This window comes from Thermobia domestica, chromosome 11, assembly GCF_964235325.1.
Source record: "Thermobia domestica chromosome 11, izTheDome1.hap1.1, whole genome shotgun sequence".
NCBI classification, from domain to species: Eukaryota; Metazoa; Arthropoda; class Insecta; order Zygentoma; family Lepismatidae; genus Thermobia; species Thermobia domestica.
The window spans coordinates 255,836,429-255,856,267 of record NC_137464.1 but is presented as its reverse complement, the minus strand read 5'-3'; the positions used below and the strand labels follow the sequence as shown (position 1 = coordinate 255,856,267).

General features: G+C 36.1%; 2 protein-coding genes across 4 annotated transcripts in view; one reads left to right on the top strand and one right to left on the bottom strand.

The window, feature by feature from the left end:
• Nucleotides 1-19,839, top strand: part of LOC145664958 (sodium-independent sulfate anion transporter-like) — a 128,606-nt gene that overhangs the window by 19,865 nt on the left and 88,902 nt on the right. Inside the window, exon 1 of one of the 2 annotated variants that reach the window (XM_081732098.1) lies at nt 7,143-7,216. The exons of the other annotated variant lie outside the window; for it this stretch is intronic. The gene's annotated coding sequence lies outside the window, so the exon portion shown is untranslated. Of the gene's footprint in view, nt 1-7,142; nt 7,217-19,839 lie in introns of those variants that run through there. 2 annotated transcript variants of the gene reach the window in all.
• Nucleotides 2,691-19,549, bottom strand: LOC145664960 (uncharacterized). Of its 2 annotated transcripts, XM_081732102.1 has the most exons (5): nt 19,285-19,549; nt 11,956-12,120; nt 11,149-11,363; nt 9,815-9,974; nt 2,691-7,271 (listed from the first exon to the last, which is right to left on the bottom strand). In XM_081732102.1, exons 1-5 carry the CDS (start codon nt 19,295-19,297, stop codon nt 7,114-7,116), a joined length of 711 nt encoding a protein of 236 aa, XP_081588228.1. In that variant the 5' UTR covers nt 19,298-19,549; the 3' UTR covers nt 2,691-7,113. The 2 variants fall into 2 exon arrangements, with proteins under 2 accessions (XP_081588228.1, XP_081588229.1); XM_081732103.1 differs by lacking the exon at nt 11,956-12,120 and having other exon boundaries at nt 19,285-19,545.

The following is a 19,839-nucleotide window of genomic DNA, read 5'->3' as shown; positions in this document are numbered from 1 at the left end:
TGAAAAAAATGTAAAAGTGATTTATAGATAGAGATGAGACTAAAATATTTCTTCGAGACAAGAGACGAGATTTTAGCATTTCTCATGTCTCGTCTCGCGTCCATCCCTGTTTATAAACTGTTTGGTCCTTTCAATTTCAAAATGTGGTTTCGCAGTGATTTTTATGCAATAATTTCACACGCATCATAGTATTGTTTCTCCTCAAACTGAGAACTTACAGCGAGGGTCCAACTTTCTCGCTATATGCGCCCTTCATCCATCTAGACCTAAACATCGAGCTAGCGACCGCGACTTAAACCTCGACCTCGATTGCGAGTTCTCTTCGGTGTGTCTTTAGCCCCCATAAGCATTCCGCCAGCGGGCCGCCGTAGGCCCGTCGACGTGCGAATGGCGGGCCGCTGGCGGACGCCGCCGCCGGGCCACCTGCTCGATTACACTAATTACGCCTTCGTCCCGCCGGCGGGGTGTCCGCCATAATCCCGCTGCTCCCCCGCCTTTAGCCGATACCCAGCCGCCGAAATCCCCCCACGTATTTGCTAGTTGCTCGTTGCATTTAGCTCTTTCTTCTTTCTAATTATAACTTAAGTGTGTCGAGTATCCGTGTTATCTTCTGTTTTTAATTCACTGATTTATATGGAGCTTTTCTTTCTTTCTTGAAATGGGCAGATCTTATTAATGGTTTGATTTTACTGAATTCAAGTTAACTGTCTGTTACATTTTGAATATATACATTATTTGTATTATATATACATTTAATATTACTCACAGCAAATTTTATTTATAAAAAGATCAGAGCATTTAAATAGATTCGAAGAAAGCAGTAAAATCAACCATGAATAAAATCGTGGCTCATTGAAAAAAAAAAAAAAACTATATAAATCAACGAACTAAAAACAATCATGACGTATATATACTAAACATCCTCAATTATACATCACTGATTGGTACACATCGCTACCAAGTAGTGAAGAAGAATTGAAATACAGCTGATAAGTATACGTTAGAAACTTAATATAACTATTTGATATTGTTCCTTCTTAGCTGTAGTAACATCCACAATCTGGTTTGCCTTAATGTCACATCTTTGAAACTAACTTCAATTCATCGATTAAACTGATATAAATGTGCGACTTCACTGAAGAGATTAATGAAAAATAAGTTCAGTGAAATACACGCATTTAGAGTACATTATGTACTAAACTTAATAGAGGGGAGAACTTTCATATTGAGAGAAGCAAGAATTAGCTTTTAGTGATTTCCAGGTTTTTATGGTAAGCATGGTGGCTGTCCTGAAAGCTTCTATCCCTCTCAGGCATATGAGAGCTTGTGAGGAACAACATTGTGTCCGTGCTTTTTCTGTAGTTCTGCAATTTCCTTCCACATTCTCATTCTAGCAATTCTTTCATAATCAATTTTCACTGTTCGTTTGTCTCCTTCAAAATATATGGTATACCCGTGGGACAAAATTTAGGAGTTTTATTTCATTTCGAATTTTTACTTCTTAACCTTATTCTTCCTTAATGCAGTACAAGTTTGCAGTTCTCCCTGCTCTACCACAACTAACAGAAAGTTCATTATTAACCTTGAGATAAAATTATTAAAGATCCAAGTTAATTAATGACAAAAAGATGCACTCAGCAAATGAAGTTTGGCCAAATTCCAACTTCAATAATTTCTGAGCTAGACGAAACTTGTCACATGAAGCAGATTATCACCACTATTAGCAAATGACGTGTATAAAATAAATTGAAATGGAAACTTTAACGTCACACACGGTTATTGATTGTAGACTAAAGGAGGAAGATGAATGTGATTGATCATGGAAGAATTCGAGGAATGAGAATGTGGAAAAATGAGAGAAAATACAATGTTGTTTACCAAAAAACTCACATAACCTGGCATCGAACCACGAACCCATGCACCTTACAAAATCATATATTGTAAAATAAGTAATATGAAATTAATAAAGAAAAGTTAATTTCACCCTCAACAAAGCCAATGTTGAAGTTTTTCCTGTCTTTCCTTTATCAAGCTGTTTTATGTGATTCATGGTATACTGAAGAATAAACTCATTTACAACACAATTACGTGATATTTCTCAAATGTATTGTTCGATTTCTTGTGCCAAAAATATTTATGATTATCATATCATAGAAAGTATCCAAACACCGTATTTGCATACTATTATTCATTCTTATTCACGAACATTACCCAAAGTTATCGATCGAAGAGCAGTATTAGCAATACAATTGTGGCGCTCAGAATCAGCAATAAAACAAGTTATTTACATCCTTACATTTACTGATTATTCTTTTTAATACATTAAGAAGATTACTGTAACAGAAGCTGACTTAAATGCTAGTTTTGTTTACATTTAAGGAAGACAATAATTATACATTCTGACATCAAGTTGGTAACACTAGATTTTATTACTTAAAAAAAAAAAAAAAAAAAAAAAACATATTAACCTATTTCTGTTCGAAGTGCTGTTAATACTGTACATTTTGGAACTGCAGAACAAATATAATCGTATAAAGAAATATTTAGAAAAAAGTATGTAATACTCTACCGTATATATATATAACGAATTATCAAATGACACTTGTTACTTAGTAAAACATATGAATAAATGTAAACATATAATTAACCACTTTTTAATTACTAGTAGAAGCTATATGGTACATCTTTAATATAGAACGATGAACTTGCTTTTTCTGCACGGTACTTTCTTCTGTTGATTTATTAAGTATATTTAGTAAGTCCACCCTCTCGGGGGCCATTATTGCAATCACTTTATTTTTGCTTGCAGGTAACTCACTGTTTTTCCATCCTGAGGTGTTTTGCACTTTCCCGTAAACGAAAACTGAGCTCCAAGTACCCCAAAATCACTTACTGCATTTTAACCCTTACGTAGCTATTCAATTTGATAGTGGACGGCTAATAAGATACGTAGGAATTATAAAAATTTAATGTTTTCTGGAATATTCGGGCTCAATTTTCTTTTAGATGACAGTATAGAACACCATAGGATGGAAAAATAGAGAGTTTTCAGAAAGCACATATTAAGTGACTGTCATCATGGTTCCCGAGAAGGATGAAATAGTTAAGATACCTAACAAACGGAAGGAAGTATGGCGGTACATGGCAAGTTCATTATTTTATACACAATTTCTACTTTATATTCTTCCTATTCTGTAAAGGAACAAAGAACAAAATTTGTCACGTACCAAAAAAAAAAAAAGATCATAAGGTACTGTCAATCACTACTTATCTGAAATTTACATATCTAACGTACACAACAATGTTTTGTATTATATCTACACGTATCAAACTCATATTGTAATACATTCCTTGTACCCAAGGCATGAAAAACTATGAAAATACATACATATATATATATATATATATATATATATATATAAGTGGCGTATTTAGGGGGGGCTTCCGGCTTTAGCCCCCCGGAAATCTTACTTACTATAAGTATATGAAATATCTTGCAGAATTTTCCCATTTTCACGTAAAGCCCCCCCCCCAAAGTTAGCAAAGCCCTCCCGAAACAAAATCGTAAATACGTCACTGATATATATATATATATATAGTCTTCAAAGGAAATGGAACTGACTGACTTGCACCACGATCACTTTCAGCCCTACATACAGAGGGTGTAAATTAATTCGGTGTCATGAATTTATGTGACGATTCCTTACATGAAATAAAAAAAAAATCGAAAACACATGGTTCCTAAAACTCCTCCCTTTAGAGTTACTTTCGAAACCATGTTTATTCACTTTTTCATTCATTTCGTGTAAGGAATCACTTACTAAATTTAAGACAATGAATTAATTTGCATATGTACACAAAGCTACAAAGTTTACATATAAATACTTTTACTCATAATGAGATACTCAAGCAATGTAGTTTTTCTTTATCGTACATCCAAAAGATAATTTACTGACAATGGTTTCAAGCGTAGAACAAAGCCTACTGATAGTGATCTTGTTTAGCTTTAGAACATGTTTAGCCTTAGAACATGTGTGGCTGTAAACGAGATCAAATGCATTATCAACTGGACTTTCTCTACTGTAACCCAGAACTTTGAAATGTGAATGCGGCATTACTTGATTAATTAATTAGCTTTGAATTCACTTGAAAGAAAATGATATTGTTTTAATATATTTCTCGCTAATAGATCCTTATTTACAAACCAAGTTCTCAACCCATTATTGAATACTCTGCATAATCGAATGGAAAAGAGAAAAATAAATCTTGCATATAACACTGAAGACAAGAGGCGTAACAATGAATTTGTAGCACGTAAAAATCACACAAAATTTAGTTTTGTGTTTCACATATTCACGACAAAATAATAAAAACAAAGAAATTAAACTGTCGCCAAAGAAAAAAAAGCGTTTCTGCTATATGAAAGTTTTCCTAAGGCATTTTCACTTCTATGCCGTAATATCCTTTACTTTTCGCTCTTTACAACCATCTTTGCTCAGCTTGCACATTTATATCGATTGCTTCTATTTTTACTATTTTCGATTACTATTTTTCTAGGTTTCTATCAAAGTTGTAAATTATAGAGCTTAATAAAAATAAAAATTTCACTTTTAAAAGCCAGATAATAAAATAAACAAATATAAATCCTGGATATTTCGTCTGGTAATTCCAGACATAGTCGTGAGGAGGTAAGAAAAGGGTGTGGCTGGTAACTATTTCTATATTGGTGTAACCAGGCAATGTGTGAAATGCTAGGGTCTGACTTAGCGTCACTAGCATTTCACGTATTGCCTGATCACACCAGTATAGAAATAGTTACCAGCCACACCCTTTTCTTACCTCCTCAGGACTATGTCTGGCGTCACCAGACAAAATATCCAGGATTTACATGCGTATATTTTACTATTGCATACTATGATTCTATTCCAAATCACTAACATCTGAAGCTGAAGTATGTGCTGCCAATGGAATACAAACAAATTTGTCTTTTTCGATTCGTGGATTGCCAGGAGATTTTATCAGAGGTATTAGAACGCACTTCCTAGCACCTTTTACTTCAAATGTTGCTAATTTGGACGATACACCATGAACTATAAATATGCCTAAATGAGGTGACATACAAGGATAAATAAAAAAATCTTGAAGATTTTCAAATCGTTGACCAATTATGATGATATCATTCTTCGTTCTTACAAAGTTTCTCACAAACACAACTGTCTTCGAAGGGAGAATAAGTACACTGTCTCTCATAGATGAAACACACACGGTAAAACTACCGACAGTAAGTTGTTTGTACTGTAGAACACCGTCAGGCAATCCCTGCACCAGAGGTCCAGACGAATGCTGTTTTCGTAAAGTTACATTCACATCATTTTCTATCGGTTTACTAGGCATCTCCTCACACTCACGTAACCTATTTAGTAATTGTTCCAGAGGAGAATGCGGAGACCTGATATACTTTTTTAACCTCTGAAGGTAGTTTTCAAAAGGAAAGGCACTAAAGTTGTCTAACGAGCCGTATCGCCTTACATCATTTGGGATGTGTATTAATGAATGTACATTATAAACTAGCATTTCTTCGCCATATCTCTTAATACAATTTCTTACGAAGTTTTTCATTAAAATTTCGGCATAGTTGCACGCTTCATCATTTACATGCTGTTGCGATAATACATATGTGGCAACGAACAAGAGTAAGAAATGTTCGTATAAGTCCGGTATTAGTACAAACGACAGAATCACTGGTCCCACGTGAAGCAAAAATTGTCGGAATTCTGTTGCCTTCCAGCGATCAAAATGTTTTAAACTTCGAGAACGTCTTGCAAATTCCCTCGGAATATAAGCCGCTGAGGTTTCGATCAGTTCTGAAAGCAATTTAGCACTAACTGTTGGTAAACGAACTTTCAAAGGTCCTCTTAGCCAAATATTTATTAATCTACGAACAACTCCTAGCAGAATCAGATGCATATAATCTAGCGGAAATTGTGCAACAACATTAAATGGCAACTCCATAAAAGGAGATATGCCGGTATGATGGTCTTCCTGCAACTGAGTTCTGAAGGTCTCATCATTTCGAAGAGGAGCATCGATGTCATCGAAAATCATCCGCGACTTATATACACCTTCTACTGTGCATTTCTCGCATGCGAAACGCGCATTATGAGATTTTATGCATTTTAAATATGCACGTGCCGGTGTATCGCAAACAAACAGACACTTTTCAATATCAATCCTGTACCTATCTCCTTCCACACTTATTCCAGTATCTATAATAATTTTAATTTCTCGCACAAAATCAGACAAATACTAAGTTACGTTTTTTGGTTTGCTGTCATCACAAAACACAGCATGGGCCAGAACTGTTTTGAGGTACTTTTGCCTAGCGGTAAGCCATCGACATTTATTTTCAGTGAAAATTGGTGTAACTCTGGGTTTTTCAAGCCACTTTTAATTGAATTTTCAATTCCATGGCATAATCCCTCATAAAAGTATTTGCCCCCTGCAATTTCTCTTATTAACACCGATGTCAATGATCCGGATTTCAACAAAGTTCTGCAGTCTATAGGCAATTCCTTATGACCGTGATATCTCAATATGGATAATAACTCATTTATACTATTGTATGTTAAATTATTCTTGACAGCCCAATGCATTAGGTTTTTTGGCAAAGAACTGACAATTGTGTTCGGTATAGCATAACCAGACGAATGACTTAGGGATGAATCACTATCTTCTGCAACGACAGCACGGTTCACATCACACAAAGCTACATTACAATCACTGCTAGTTTCATGCCTAGATGAAACAGGGTTTTCCATCCCATTACTACATCCAGAAGTTACAGTAAGGCTTTCGTGGTTTTCAATGCTACCGGTATTCTTGAAAGTAATAGAACAATGACTAGATACGAAAACATCCCTTAAACAAGGGTCATTAACTTGACATGACACAGATGTCGAACGTTCAGTCCGTCTAATACATGGACTTAAGTGTTGTCTTACAGCTTTTCTAATATGGTAGTAATCTGTATTTTTTAAGTCTGATTTTTTGTATTTTGGCATTGCAATGACACTTGACACACATTGAAGATTTGCATAGAACCTGGTTACTTATTTACTCCGAATTATTTATTTCAGTTCCACTTTTAGCTTCTTGAGATTTTCGTCTTCGTTCTCTTCCACCACATCTATCAGATGCATTCTTCAACCATCTTCCAGTGAGTACTTCAACTTCTTGTTCAGTTGAATTTTTGTTTATAATCCGAACCACCTCTGTAAGAAAAGTCCAAAGTAAGCTCTAATTTCAACAGCAATACACGTAAATTTGCAAACCAGTAGCAACAAATTCATTTTAAAACAAGATAGATTAACATAATATGAACACTGCAACTCACTAAAGAACGGAAGAAGTAAGCAAAAATATAAGACAGGAAAATCAACGAACTTATGAATTTTGATAATAATAATCATAATAATTTAGAAACACTATACTTTTAATTGTTCTCAGATTAATTAAATATTAAACACGCTTTTACACAAGAGCGGATCCAGAACGAATTCCTAAGGGGGGCGATATGGAGGAATAACTGCTAATTTGAGTTATTTTAGTCAGTGGCGGATCTAGAAAGTAAAAACTGGAAAGGCCAACCAGAATCCAGACTATGATAGATATATCATGGGATTATGCAAATCATTTTTAATTTGAAATCCGTTTACGCGCCGATGAATATTATGGATAGGTTGGATGTTGACATTATGAACCTAAGTATTGTTCTACACATTGCATAACAGAAAAACTGTTACTGAAACTATAAAATGTTTCAAACATTTTTCAATAAAGAATAAAAGGCAACGCTTTCAAAAATATATACCTAATAGCTTCCGGAAGTTGTAGTGGATTTGTACCACTCCCGATTTTAGTAGAAAGTTCAGTTCAGGATGGAGACTGAATATTTTCTTGGAACGTTTAATCGATTACAGAAAACAGCTCCTCGCTATCTGATATCGCTGAGATCGAACCAGCATTCTACATTTAAGAGGAACACTCTACTACTGGGCCACCGCGACTGGCAACAACAAACTCGATTCTTAACATGAGGTAGTAGCTGACGCTCTGGTGTTTGGGGTGAGCGGTCCCGGGTTTGATTCCCGGTGGGGTCACTCGGTCGAAAAGATGAAACAGTTTTTTCAGGCTAGCCATCCTAAGTGAAGTTTTCCTGGGTTTCCCTCATTCATACCAGGTAAATGCCGGGATGGTACCTAATTTACAGATCTCAGGCGGCTTCCTTTCCTACCCATTCCTTTCTTCTTTCCCCGGATTGTGTGCTCATCGATGGACGTCATCCCTCAAACGTGATGGGCCTAAGGCCATAGACGCCGTTAATGGCCATAAAATGTATCAATAAAATAAGAAATATATCGATTCCTAACATTATGGGCAAATTTGGCGATGATCCATCTACTAGTTCTTGAGATTATATATATATATATATATATATATATATATATATATATATATATATATAGGCGTGGATCCAGGATATGATCAAGAGAGGAGCTAAAGCACATTCAGGTATCATTTCAACCAGTGTAAAGGAGGATTGAAAGCCATTTTATCCCGTGTATTCCTGGCTGTCAAGGGATATATATATATATATATATATATATATATATATGAACACATGGTAAATATACAAGAAAGGAGTTTTAGTATACTGAACTCCATATAAATGACGCTACGTTTCAATGAACCGTTGTCATTTCACTTTAAAAGATTAAAAAAAAAAAAAAAATCGCTGCTTTTGGAACTACATATTTGACAGTTTCTTCCACCGTAAATATAAATTTGAAAGCTCCTTGAAACTCCGCTATACGACTTATTTAACAAAAAACACTCCTTCCTCTTCTAAGTCTTCTTTTTCAACAACACATGACTGATCCATCCCCATGTTAAAACAAAATAAAAGTATATAATATTTCACATAGCGTTATTCACCTGTATTGATTTCAACTAATCAGTTACTGAATCATGAGACAAGAATCTCCCTGCAATCCAATTAAAATGTCCCACTCACTTATAAAACTTATTTCAGATGTATTCCGCACTGCTGTTTATTTTGAACTAGCTGATAGGTTTTAATGATTAATTCCCACATATTGTTCTTTTGAATCCAGTTTAAACCTGAAACCAGAAAAAAGATTTCTCATAGTTCCTGATGTAATCCTGAATCAGCCAGATTACGATTTAGATCAGTGGACAATATATATATATATATATATATATATATATATAATACTTTCTACTCCAAATAACAACACGGTGCTGCTTGCTAAAACAGGATAATTGTATCATGGTTTAGTAAGCGATTTGTTCAATACAGGTGAAAAACTATGTAGAAAAATAACACAATCACGGGGACAGATTGTTCACATGTTCCTGAAGAAAGAAAAAAAAACTTAGAAGAGGAAGGGGTGGCTTCCATTAAATAATTCATAAAGCGGCGATTTAAAGAACTTTTATACATATTTCTACAGTGGAACTGCTCAAATATGTAGCTCTACAAGGAGACATGCAGCTCCTTTTTTAAAAAAATTACATGCATGAAGAAGACAAACGGTCATTGAAACGTAGTGTCAAATTTTTCTACATTTGGGTGCTTAAGTGACTATAATGTAAAGTAAGTATTACCATGCATCCTACAACGTCTGTAAATAGTTATGAAGTACTCATTACCAAGAACCAAGCTTCTTTGTATTTTTCAGCACAATGTGACAATAAATGTGAAAAGAGTAGCTGAACTACTTAAGGACAATACCTTTGATTACGGAAAACACATTGGATTTGCGAAAGGCAAATTTTCCATTTGTTCCCGTCATGTTTGTATTAAGTGCTACATTGTTGGTCATAATAGTAGGCATTAACTTCCATATTAAATGATGAAGATTAGTGCCTCCGATACGTCTTAGGAACTGAACCTAGAATGAAAACGGAGTATTGCAAAATGACTAATGAGAATCATCAAGCAGCACACATCATAATGAATCATGCAAACTTGCTGATGATAACATGGGTTCCAACCTAGTCAAATACCTGTAGATCAGAGTTCGAATGTACAATAATAAATAACCCGGAAACGGAATCTATAATAAAATTACCTTCCTCAATTATGCAACCGACCAGACTGTTTCATGATTAATGAAATAAATGCTCACCAGAAATTGAGTCAAAGAAATAATATTTAATAGATGGGGAAAAAAACTGAATAGATATACACCCACAACTCAACATCATAATTTGAATAATTACCCTATTCGAAATTATAAGAAATTACTTAAAAAATATAGTACAACAATTTGTCTAGAGACACATTAGGCCACTTTTTCCTTTAAAGATTTGAAACTACCCTGAAAAGGAATTCCCATGAGCAACTGTTTGAATGTTTTCCTTGTCTCATTAGTAGCCTTGAAACGCTTTCATTTTATTCTAGCGCTTTTAAAGCTCGAAATAATAACAGATCTTACCAATGCAATTCAAGCCACAGGATCCCAAATATTAATACTTAAAGGGGACAACTTACGTGCTGTCTCTGACCTAACTAAAGTGACCAAGCTACTCAAAGTTGTTTCAAAGGGATTTCATCTACGTTCATAAGGATGTGCTAAATGAGAATTCCCCTTCACATTATCCCATGAAACTACTCTGAATTACTTTCAAAACTAATAAACGAATAATTTCAAGACGGTTTAAAGCAAGTAAAGCTGTACACATTATCCTATATCTATTTGTGTTTGTTTTAACAATTTATCTTTGTCTTTATCAAATACGAATGTACGAGAAAATAAGTTTGATGAATACAACGTCAAAGTTGTCGAAACAGTACTACAAATAAGTGTTAAAAAATTTGATTGCTATGTTCAGATAAATCTTTTCTCTCAATGAGAATTTGTTTCTACAAATTCATGTCATCAACGAAATGTTCATATACTCTTGTTGATAAATTATTAAATTTTATCACTGTTTTGTGCTTATATTTCCTTGCAGTAGAAACAATTTACTGGGAGTTAAGCGTCCCTTTTCAGCTCAAGCCTAAGTACTACAACATTAACAAGACATGATTATGTGGAACAGTAATATAAGAAAGTAGCATACCACATGTTTCTTATAGTTGTCTTCAGTACAAGCTGTACCTAGCTCTTTCAACTCTTCTTGCGTTGTCACTGCTAACTTGGGGGCAGTTGAATGTAGAACATATTCGCTATTCACATTTTTCTTCAATAACGTAAGAATATCAGTTAGCAGATTCGTATTTGTTTGTAATTGTATTTTTAGCCCCTCCAATACCTCAAGAACTCTCTTTAGCACAGCTGAAAGGAGAGGAAAATTTTATTAACACTTGAACATTCTGAAATTATGCCTTGCAATGAACTTAAAACTCATTTCCTGCCTTATAAATACGAGACGTAGGTACAGCCTGCCAAGAAATCTTTAACTTGAAATCCGAACCACAGGTACTACCACTGAGGATTAAACTCGGAATTCTCAGATTGGCGAGAATTTACATACTGCCAGAAGCAGATGTTAAAAGCCATGTGTATTACATAAGGTGAATGAGAACTCACTCCACTAAGGAGACATTAGGATGTCTATCCCTCGTCCCTGTCCACCCTTGTCCAAATAGAAAAACAAATGAATGATGAAAAAATAATAAAGTAAAGAAGATTGCAATGATGATAGCCCTGTTTCGGTTAAACTTTCAGGTGTCAAAACTGAAAGGGGCGATCTGAGCCACAAAAAAAAAAAAAAAAAAAAAAAAAAAAAAAAAAAAACTAGTAGATTGAAATGGCAATTCAAATTATTGTCAAATAAATTAGCAAGTAATTATAACGAAAAACAAAGTCTATGCACCTAATATAGTATTAAAAAAATAAAAGGAATTAATTCAGGCATTAAAGTAACCTGTATCTTCATTTTGAATGTCCTTGCTACTTTCTTCTACAATTATTGAATCTGATTTCTTGCTGATACTACACACACTGCTTGAATACGAACTATGTGGGGAAATTTCCTTAGCTTCAATACATTCACTTTGCTGCAATTCACTGGTGTTTGTTTGAGTGCTTCCTAAACAGATATATGACGTAAACAAATAGAAATGAATTACTACTAAATTTAACTTCATAAAAGCTAGAAACAACACAATGTTTTAATCCTTTATTTACTGACAGTACTTAAAAGTACCACTTAGAAACAATGGTTCTATTTCGGCTTAGTCGCTACTATTCCTGATCTGACTTCGAAGGACGTACACATCACATTCTCCAGAACAACTGGTAGATAAAATCAGTGTTCTCAGTCGCTCCATTTCTCTGCTCTGCAAATTACTCCCTATGAAGTAGCAGTTCTGTAATCGTCAGAAGAGGTGCATATCCTTTTCTGTAATATTTCTTGTGGTAATTTTTGTGTTCACAGCCACTGGTATGTATTTTTATTTGTTTCTCTATACATAAGTAAGGTATGCTATGTATTGTTTATATAAACTTATGATATACATAACTGGTACTAAAAATTACCAACATTAAAAAAGGTCACTAATATATCTTTTCCCATATTTTTTTCTTTTTTGTGCAGTTATTACATACCAACAGGTATGTCATGAAACAGATATGTAGTTTAAAATATGTGTAAATTCATTTTGTGAATAAAGGGTTAAAATAATTTAGACTCCCCAAGTTGTTTTCAACGATGAGTCAAAAGATCTGCAATATTTCGGTCATTTATTTGCTTATGTGTCAATTAGAATGAAAGCTGCCTAGCACTAAACGTGCGGTTACTCTACTGCACCGTCTGAAGCAACCTTCTGCCCTATTTTTTGAGCGCGCGCTCATTTTCTCTTTCGGAGCGATGAATTCCTGCGAGGTATCACGAGTGCAAGAATTAAACTATGGATAAAAGAAAGTAATATCCCGAGGATGCAAGGTCTGGAGCATATGCTAACAGTTAGGTACGAATTAGGTTCAAGTCCTTATAAGTTCCTAAAATTAATTCCGAGTCGTTTCGAAGGTATGAGGTTTTGGATCTCTTGCTGTTTAAGGTTGATTTCTTTTCATCAACATAGAGTATTTTTGGTACATAATGAACTGCTTCGGTCACGTGACACACACTGCGAAAGATGCAAAGCTTATGACTCATCCCTGGAATTGAAACGCTACACAACAACGAAATCTTTCAAACATCATGTATTTTAATAACTCAGATCTATACATGCAGTCAATTTGTAGTTTTATGTAAATTGATTTACTGTAATTTACAACTCTATGCAACAGCTGAACCTACTATTTACGAACTGAACCTACTATTTGCGTGCGCAACGAATCACTATCGTAACTTGAATCTGTTCAGTTGACGGGTGCAGAGACCACTCTACGGGAGATCAGATAATACCAAGATTATACATCTACGTTACACATACTTGGTTCAGTTACATATACTTTATGAAAACAAATCTTAGTTTGTAGTGAAAATGATATTAAGTACGAGGAATATCATGTTAGTATTCCCGTTATTTCAACTTATTTGAAATCGTATCATATTAATTGATTCTCCTAGCATATGAATCTCTGCTATGTCAGATCCTTATCAGTTTAATTAAAATACACAAACACGTCAGCTGTCTGGGATGACAATCGTCAGCCTGTCAACGCAGAGCAGAGCCGTTAGTGATCGTGTCTTAGGGCAAATTCCGTACTACCTCAAGACCAGTAGAAGAGAGGCGTGCAGAGGATGACCACTTTCCAAAGAAAGAAAATTATCAGTGCTCTGTTAAGAGGTGCGAGCGTGACAAGTGTGTCACGAGGGACTGTGCCCGGACTACAAAACCACATCGCTGAAGAGAACGGTAGTCAGAAGAAAATTCTCAGTGACAGATCTCACCAAGCATTAAAGCAGATCGTTATTCCAAACCGCTGTGGGACTGCGTTGCAAGTGACGAACGAACTCAAGCAGCACCTCCTAGAGCCTGTGTCAATAATGAAGTCCGCAGAAAGTTACATGAGACGGACATATGGGGTCAGCTGCACAGACTTAATTACTCATAAAATAAACAACGCTTTAACATAACGCCAAAGGTGGCGCAAACAATCACAATGACTGGAAATATGCGATATGGTGAGGCTCCCCTAAGAACCCCCTTTCGTAGTTATTTAGGTATTAGTAAGCTTGTTTGCAATGTCGCTCTCGTTCCGTCGCGGGATTGATGGAATGGAATACTCCAAAAGTTGACCCACTGAGTACGAAGTTTGTAACGTACGTAAACTACGTGTAGGTTGGTTGCAGGGTCATTAATGCAGTTTCCCATCGAGAAATATTGTCTACGGCATTAAAAGCACATTTGGTGTGAAACGAAGGGTTAATGCTTAGTTGTGTGGTCCAATCTGTCTTAGGCTAGGTATGGCATATGCAACGACTATTCACAGTTTACTGGTGCTGGGACATAATCTTACAAACTTAACAAGTGTTTCTCAGTGGTGCTCATTACATTGAAAATGTCAATATTTAATTCAGACACACTATTGCGGAACGAGCGAAAGCGGGTTCGGAGCCCCCCACGAAACGTTGTTTTCTCTCTTTTCTCTTATGTCCGCTTCTAACTAACATATAGTCCCTACAGCATTTTCTATATCTTGAAAACTTACTTTTATTCCACTCCCAAATAACAATCATATAGTACGCTTTCCTCACTTGAACTCATATCTCCTGCAGTTTTGCATGAGATTTAGTACCGGTACCGCCTTCGGCGGCTGTTTCCATTACGGAATATGAGACGTCGTTGTCATGGGACTAATAGAATGGAGTATTCCAAGGGCTGACCCAGTGGGTGCGCCGTTTACAATAAATGTAAGCCTCGCGTAAATTGGTTGCTGGGTGCAATACATCCTCCTTCCTCCGCCCCTCCAGAAACAACTTGTAACGCAGAGGCATAGCATGCTAAGAGAAATGAAAAGTTCAAGAATGTAAGTACGCTGACCTAAATTTAACTATCACGCTTTTCTTTTCAATTAACAGATTTTACCTTTTAAAAAAAGTGGCCCTCGCATTCTTAATATGCACCACGCATGGGTCTTCAGCTTAACGTGATCGGCATTTTTGCTGTTTTGAATCGACACAGAATTTCATACACAGTACACCAAACTTATCACTACAACTACTTTACTAGGTTATTGGTACTATTCAGTTACTACTAGTGAGAATAAACATTTCGTACGTACTAACCACTTTAAGGTTGCACAATTATTATGCACCCTATAATCAATCTACACGAGGTTTACATTCATTGAAAACGGCGCACCCACTGGGTGAACTTTTAGAGTATTCCATTCCAACAATCCCGCGACGGAGCGGCAGCGACATCACTAAGGTACTAATCAGAAGCAGAATAAACCGCCGTAGGCGGTAATACAATGCACAAAATGCAATATCTTCGGCAAGGTTCTAGAGCAGGGTGCGAATTACCGGGGGGGATGAGGGGGATTTTCCCCCTCAATCACATTTTGTTCCCCCCCAAAGAAGTCAGCTGAAGTATCCCCACCGGGGATGCTCGCTTTCCCCCTCAAACTATGCTTAGTATAACTCCAAATTTCACTGATTTTTGTTATTTCTTGTAAATTTAATCTTCTAGCTGTATTTCGAAATGATCGATGTAAACTGTTCAGTTTTGGTCATTTCTACTTACCACCTAAACACCCACTATTTTCAACGTCGTTTAGTATAACTATATTATTATGACTACGGTTGTTACTTGCAACTGTACCTTCGTACCCTTCAGTTCGTCATCGTTTGTGAATTTGAATGTACTAATTGCGTATAACAAAGCCACATATAGATTTATAAATGTTCTTAGCGGTTGGCCAAGAAGAAGTAAACAAATAGCTTCTTCTACCATACTTGGCGAAGTTCGGATATGTCATATTCATCCTCTATATTTGTATCGATTATCATCTTATTTTAATTTTTGTTATAACATGTTATTTCATTTTCCAGTGTACTCTTTGTTAGCACATGGTTTTCATTCCCTAGTAGATTGTGTGTATGCAACTCAAAAGTTGCATTTAATTTGTGATAATTAGCATAGTAATCACTGCTTTTACAGTTTACGGAAATGAACTTTTGAAACTGTACTCAAAATCTGAGATATAGGTATTCTCTCGTAAGTATATGTTAACGTACACGCTGGGGTATACGCTCCTAGTGAGCAGACATGTTAATGAAGGTGATTTTTAGGTGAATAAGCGAATAATTCAAGATTTGTTTCAGCATTTGTTAATAAGACTGGTTCTCCGTGTCATTGTCCGTGTCTGTATAAGCATTTCAACTGGAGCGGGTTTTTTTAAAGTTAACCCTTCATTTTTCCATCTTTTCGCTGTACAGTTTGCTGTCCACGCAATTAATGTTGTCTGAAAAACTTCAGTGTAATGTTTTACTTTATTTGAATAACGTAGCCCATAGTGAATCAACTCATCTTCAACCTAACAGTAAAGTAATTTTTAAGTGTTGACTTTCCGTGCCCATCACGGAATCGATATTTGGAGAAAAAAAGTCGTGATGAGCACAGCTTTAGCGGGAAGTAGAAGCACAAGCTCGAAATTTGAATTGAGAGATTTTAAATATTTGGCCTTCGATTTGACCTTGATGTGAGAAATCGGGACCAGCAACAATCCATTTCTTATTTGATAGGCTAATATCTAGATTTTCTTTTTCTTTTTCTTTTTCTTTCTTTTTTTTTTTTTTTTTTAAAGTCCGGTTTAACTGATAATTTTTGGTTTTCACAAGACTGAAGTAGGTTTCTTTTCACAACTTGTATGTATTAATGCAAAGTGGAAGCTTTCAATATGAGTGGAAAAATTAACATATGCTTGTGATCATGGCTATCGCTCGAGCCAAATTATTAACTGAATAAACCTTAGAGAGCTAACCTAAGAGTGAGTACAACATTAAAACACGTTCAGAAAGGTTTAGTGGGGTGTGTGTATGTCAGACAATATATATGTGCATAGTTATTGTCGGTAGATTTATTAAATTAATAAATCTCTTATTTATTACAGATGTCACACACACACACACACACACACACACACACACACACACACACACACACACGCATATATATATATATATATATATATATATATGGGGGTAAGGCATGTATTGTCTCGTTTTGAAATTTGAACCTTCAGACTATGTCCTTTGGCCTAATTTTATCCCCCCCAATATAGATTATCTAATTCGCACACTGTTCTAGAGCACAGGTCCCCCTTCCCATTTAGCTGTAATAAAGACAGAAAACAACGTGCCCTGCAGGGCTCTAACCCGCCTTCACTCGCTGACGCTCGCTCGGCGATACTATATGAGTTTAATATTAAACTTTGATGCAGAAAGGAACCAACCTAGCTACTAACCTATATAAGGGGACCAGTGTTCTAGAACCTTCCCAATATCTTCTCTACAGACACATGTGATTTATAAAAAAAAGGTCACCTTTGTTGCTGCCTTCTCCCAATAACACTTCCCACCGTTCCGCCTACCATTGAACTTAAATTTATAAGTTTCCCCTAGTTTCTTTATTGTCACTTCCTTTCTACACTTGCGACATCGTGTTCTTCGATTCTTTACTCCTTGGTTTCACGTAATTAAAGTAACTATTCGTCCTTATTTGCGTATAAAGTACAAAAAGTAAATACTATCACAGCCAGCACACATATTCGCCATTTTTACAATACACGAGCTTCATTATACCGTCATCTTCCGCAATGAGTGAACAGATTCCTGCTATTTATTACCAGTTAAGGGGAAAAACAAAAAGTTTCCTGTAAACTTTACATCAGTCTCTCCAGCTGCGCGTCGATAAGTAAGACTGCATTAAAATGGTGTAGTAGAGTAGAGCGAAGTAGGGATAGGAACCGGTTAGCTAAAGGTAAGAAAATTTTGGTAATAGTATACATGAGAATCCCCTGATCTGCATTTTTCCTGTGTTCTATTACCACTTCTACATTATAAATTAGATTATAAATTTTCTACGTAGTGCAATAGTAAGAAGTATCCATGTGCACAAGACATGCGATATACATTAAATTCTCCCCCCCCCCCCCACACACATAGTCATAGATAAAGTACAAGAGCACTAAACATGCAGATATAAAGTACAGGTACGTTCTTTTTTATTTTCGTATCAGTTGATAAGTACATAAAATCACTTTGTTATCCCCTTTGTAAGTTCGTACATACTCAATGAATAATCCCTAAGAGTATGAGCGTCCTGCTCCTTCGGGAACTGATGGAGCTTCATGTATACTATATCCAAAATTTTTGACCCATTTTTCATAAAATTAACAGAGTGTAATTCCTCGTTTCGGGTTAACAATCGCAGATGATGACCCTAAAATACAAGTACAAAACAACATGCCCTGCGGGACTCTAATCCGCCTTCACTCGCTAACGCCCGCTCTGCAATATTATGTGACTTAATAAACTCTGGTACAGAAAGCGGGACCAGTAATCTAGAACTTTGCACGTCCAATCCGGGGCCGCCATCTGTGGAAGTTAAGCCCTCGCTTCTTCGTAAGCATATGAGCTGGAGCGGACGTTGTAAAGTTAACTATTAATTTCTTCCGTAATTTCCGTCTATTACAAACTTCAATACTCAAATTCACTATATGTGCCTGGTAATTTTTCCAAATTTTTGTTAATCACAGCGTGTCAAGACGGAAATTAACCCACGTGACATGATACATGGTACCGGAAAACGAACTTGGGGGAAGGTTCTAGATCACTGGTGTCCCTCCCCTATAGGTTAGGTTAGCAGCAGGATTGGTTCTTTTCTGTACCAAAGTCCAATATTCAATTCATATAGTATTGCCAAATGAGTGACAGCGCGTAAAGGCAGGTTAGAGCCCCGCAGACGTTTTCTGTCTTTATTATAGATCAATGGGAAGGGAAACCATTCATCAAGAACCTTGCCGAACTTGAGTTCCCGCTACATTATAATTCCTGATGAAATTGTTCATCAGTAAAATTATGACAAGTCATGCACACCGTCATTACATGCAGATTTTCTAGCAACATATTGTTAATCTTTACATTATAAATGAAATTTACGAGCTAAAACAAGGAAAATGTATTATAAAATTTCGGTCAATACACTTATTACGTAAATACGAGACGAGTGGAATACTACCAAGTACTAAATCTACAATAATAATTTATCTCATAATACTTCGAAATTCTCAAACTTACCACATGTATACATTACTTTCACTGTAAATCTTTTCCATGTTGTGGCGCTATATGGAATATTACAAATTTGTTTATTTCAACCAACAGTCTTCAATTTTGCTTATCACTTGTTACGCGCCTCGATTATCCCTCGCTCAGAACAAATGACGTTCAGCACGCGAAGATTAAAGAATTGTGGGTAATGCAGAGCGGATTCCCACCACGGTCAGCGTATGGCCCGAAGGCCACAACCGTCGCAGTACCGCGTTGACAGTTACCCCGACAAAACCGCCATCGGTCCGCCAGTGGTTGCAGTTACTCAACCGACTCGGTGTCTCCCGCCTCGTTCCCGCTTGAAATCCGATTATATACCGCCATAGTAGCGATCGGCCCGACGATGTACGGCGGACAATTGCTCATGGGGGCCTTTCTCCGGCCCTCTAACCCGGAGGTTTATGCCGCGTTCAGGAAAGCTCTTCATTGACTTTTGTCCTTAGTCAATTGAATCGTTTCTACTTTTTAGTCCCATTTCTGTGAGATCCATCTTAATATCATACTCTTATCTGCGCCTAAGTA

Bases quoted from the DNA above. Each gene is read 5' to 3' on its own strand.
- LOC145664960 (XM_081732102.1), bottom strand. The intron at 11,364-11,955 runs GTTACTTTAATG...CTCTCCTTTCAG, and splicing joins CATTCAAAATGAAGATACAG to CTGTGCTAAAGAGAGTTCTT. The intron at 9,975-11,148 runs GTATGCTACTTT...TTTTCATTCTAG, and splicing joins ACAACTATAAGAAACATGTG to GTTCAGTTCCTAAGACGTAT.